Raw genomic sequence first — 1,857 nt, forward strand, 5'->3', positions numbered from 1 at the left:
AGGTGGATAAGTTTTGGAAAGTAATGTGGTAAAGATTCTGGGGACATGACTTCGATAAAAAGAACACGAAGGGCCTCTATTTCCTTGAAAGTGTCTTCTATAATCTCATCAATTTGTTCCTCATATTTTCTAAAAATCATTAGAGCACGCAAATTTGGGATGTCTACCTTGCTCTTTAATTTAGTCATTTCTGTCCTAAAAGTCTCAACGTATTTGTCTTTCATGGTGATGGACAAATGACGAATGGATTTTGGGACATCATCAGCCCTAAAACTTCCATTGCTATATATATTTAGGCATTCTTGTGACGAGACACTCCGAGCTAGTTCGTGCAATAAATCATGCAGCACATAGTACTGTTGATTTGACCAACGATCATTCTCCTTCACGAGAAAACCATTTTTCAAAAGTTCTTCCATGTAATTCTCATCTTTTTCAATGATCCCTAATGCACTCAAAAAACATGTAATCTCTAGATTGCTAAACCTATGGTCTTCCGGGAATAGGGAAAAACACGAAAAACATTTTTTCAGTTGGAAAGGAAGGTAATCATAGCTAATCTTTAGAGATGGCATAATATCATCATTATTTTTTTGTTTTTGCCATCTATTATCTTTGAGAACTGCCATCCAATGTTTCTTAGATAGGTCATTCTTCAATAGCTGACCAACTGTTTTGGCTGCTAGAGGTGAACCCTTCAATTTCTTGGCAATATCCTTTGCAAGTTCTTTCAAATTGTGGGGTATTTGTCCTTCAAATATTAATGCTTCGAAGAATGTTAAAAAATCATCCAGCTCAAGGCCTTTCAGCAGAATCGGGTCGGTTGTTTTCACATCATCAACTTTAGATGGGAACCGAGTTGTGACGAGAACCATGTTACCTGTGGTTTCGCCCTTTCCCATAGGAGCTAGCAGGGTTTCCCAATCCTGAGTAGTGCATTCCCATATATCATCAAAGACAATCAAAAACCTTTTAGACTTGAGCCCCTTTTCAATGGAATTCTGGAGCTGGTTTAAACTTGATGTTTGATATGCATCATTGTTTTCTTCAATTTGGCTAAGGATCTGCTGACTGAGCTTAAGCACATCAAAATCAGTTGAGACACATATCCAAGCCCTGGCAGGGTAGTGTTCACGTGTCCTTTTATCTTTGTACAGGTGTTGGGTGAAGGTTGTTTTTCCAATACCCCCTGGACCAATTATAGGCATAACTGAAAGAGCTTTATTGCTATCTGTGCAATTGGTGATGAGATCTTTTATGGTTTGCTCAAACAGGTCTTCCCTCCCATACAATTTATCTTGTGCAGTGATTGATCCTGTGAGAGGTCGTTTTAGGTTGACAGTTGTAGTACTGTTACTATGGTCTGGGATTATTTTTAGCAACTCCAAGAATTGGTCACACAGGGAGTGCATTTCCTCTATGGCTTGTTTGATTTTCTTGGACATGGCCACTCTGTCGAATGACAACTTAGTAACTGAACCATCATTACCACTAGCTGGGTTGGAGGTATTGTGAGGATGATTTATAGCAGCAGCACCATGATCATCATCTTGCAGCAGCCAACAAGAAAAGCATGGAAGGATGAAGTTACCGATGGCATGGTGAATGGCATGACGGATGTGGCGAGCATGACCCCAGAGGGTATTGCCCAGATCCGGCACAGCGTACTGAGTGCCGTCGAGCTGGTCCTGGATGATGAAGTACTGGAGCTCGTCCAGCGCGTCCTCCGCCTTGCCGACCTTGGTGTGGAGCTTGTGCAGCAGCTCCTCCAAACTGGGGTTGTTGATCACGCCTCTACGCTGGGCCTCCCGCAGCACCACTTGTGTGCGCATCAGATCATCTTTGGTCTTCTCGGAG

General features: G+C 42.0%; 1 protein-coding gene across 1 annotated transcript; it reads right to left on the reverse strand.

The window, feature by feature from the left end:
• Nucleotides 1-8: 8 nt before the first annotated feature.
• LOC119347113 (disease resistance protein RGA2-like) lies at nucleotides 9-1,853 on the reverse strand (the record flags this gene model as incomplete). Its single annotated transcript, XM_037616067.1, has 1 exon — nucleotides 9-1,853. A coding segment is annotated over one exon (1,845 nt), but the record flags the coding sequence as incomplete, so codon positions are not given.
• Nucleotides 1,854-1,857: the final 4 nt, after the last annotated feature.

This window comes from Triticum dicoccoides, unplaced genomic scaffold, assembly GCF_002162155.2.
Source record: "Triticum dicoccoides isolate Atlit2015 ecotype Zavitan unplaced genomic scaffold, WEW_v2.0 scaffold59146, whole genome shotgun sequence".
Classification (NCBI taxonomy): domain Eukaryota; kingdom Viridiplantae; phylum Streptophyta; class Magnoliopsida; order Poales; family Poaceae; genus Triticum; species Triticum dicoccoides.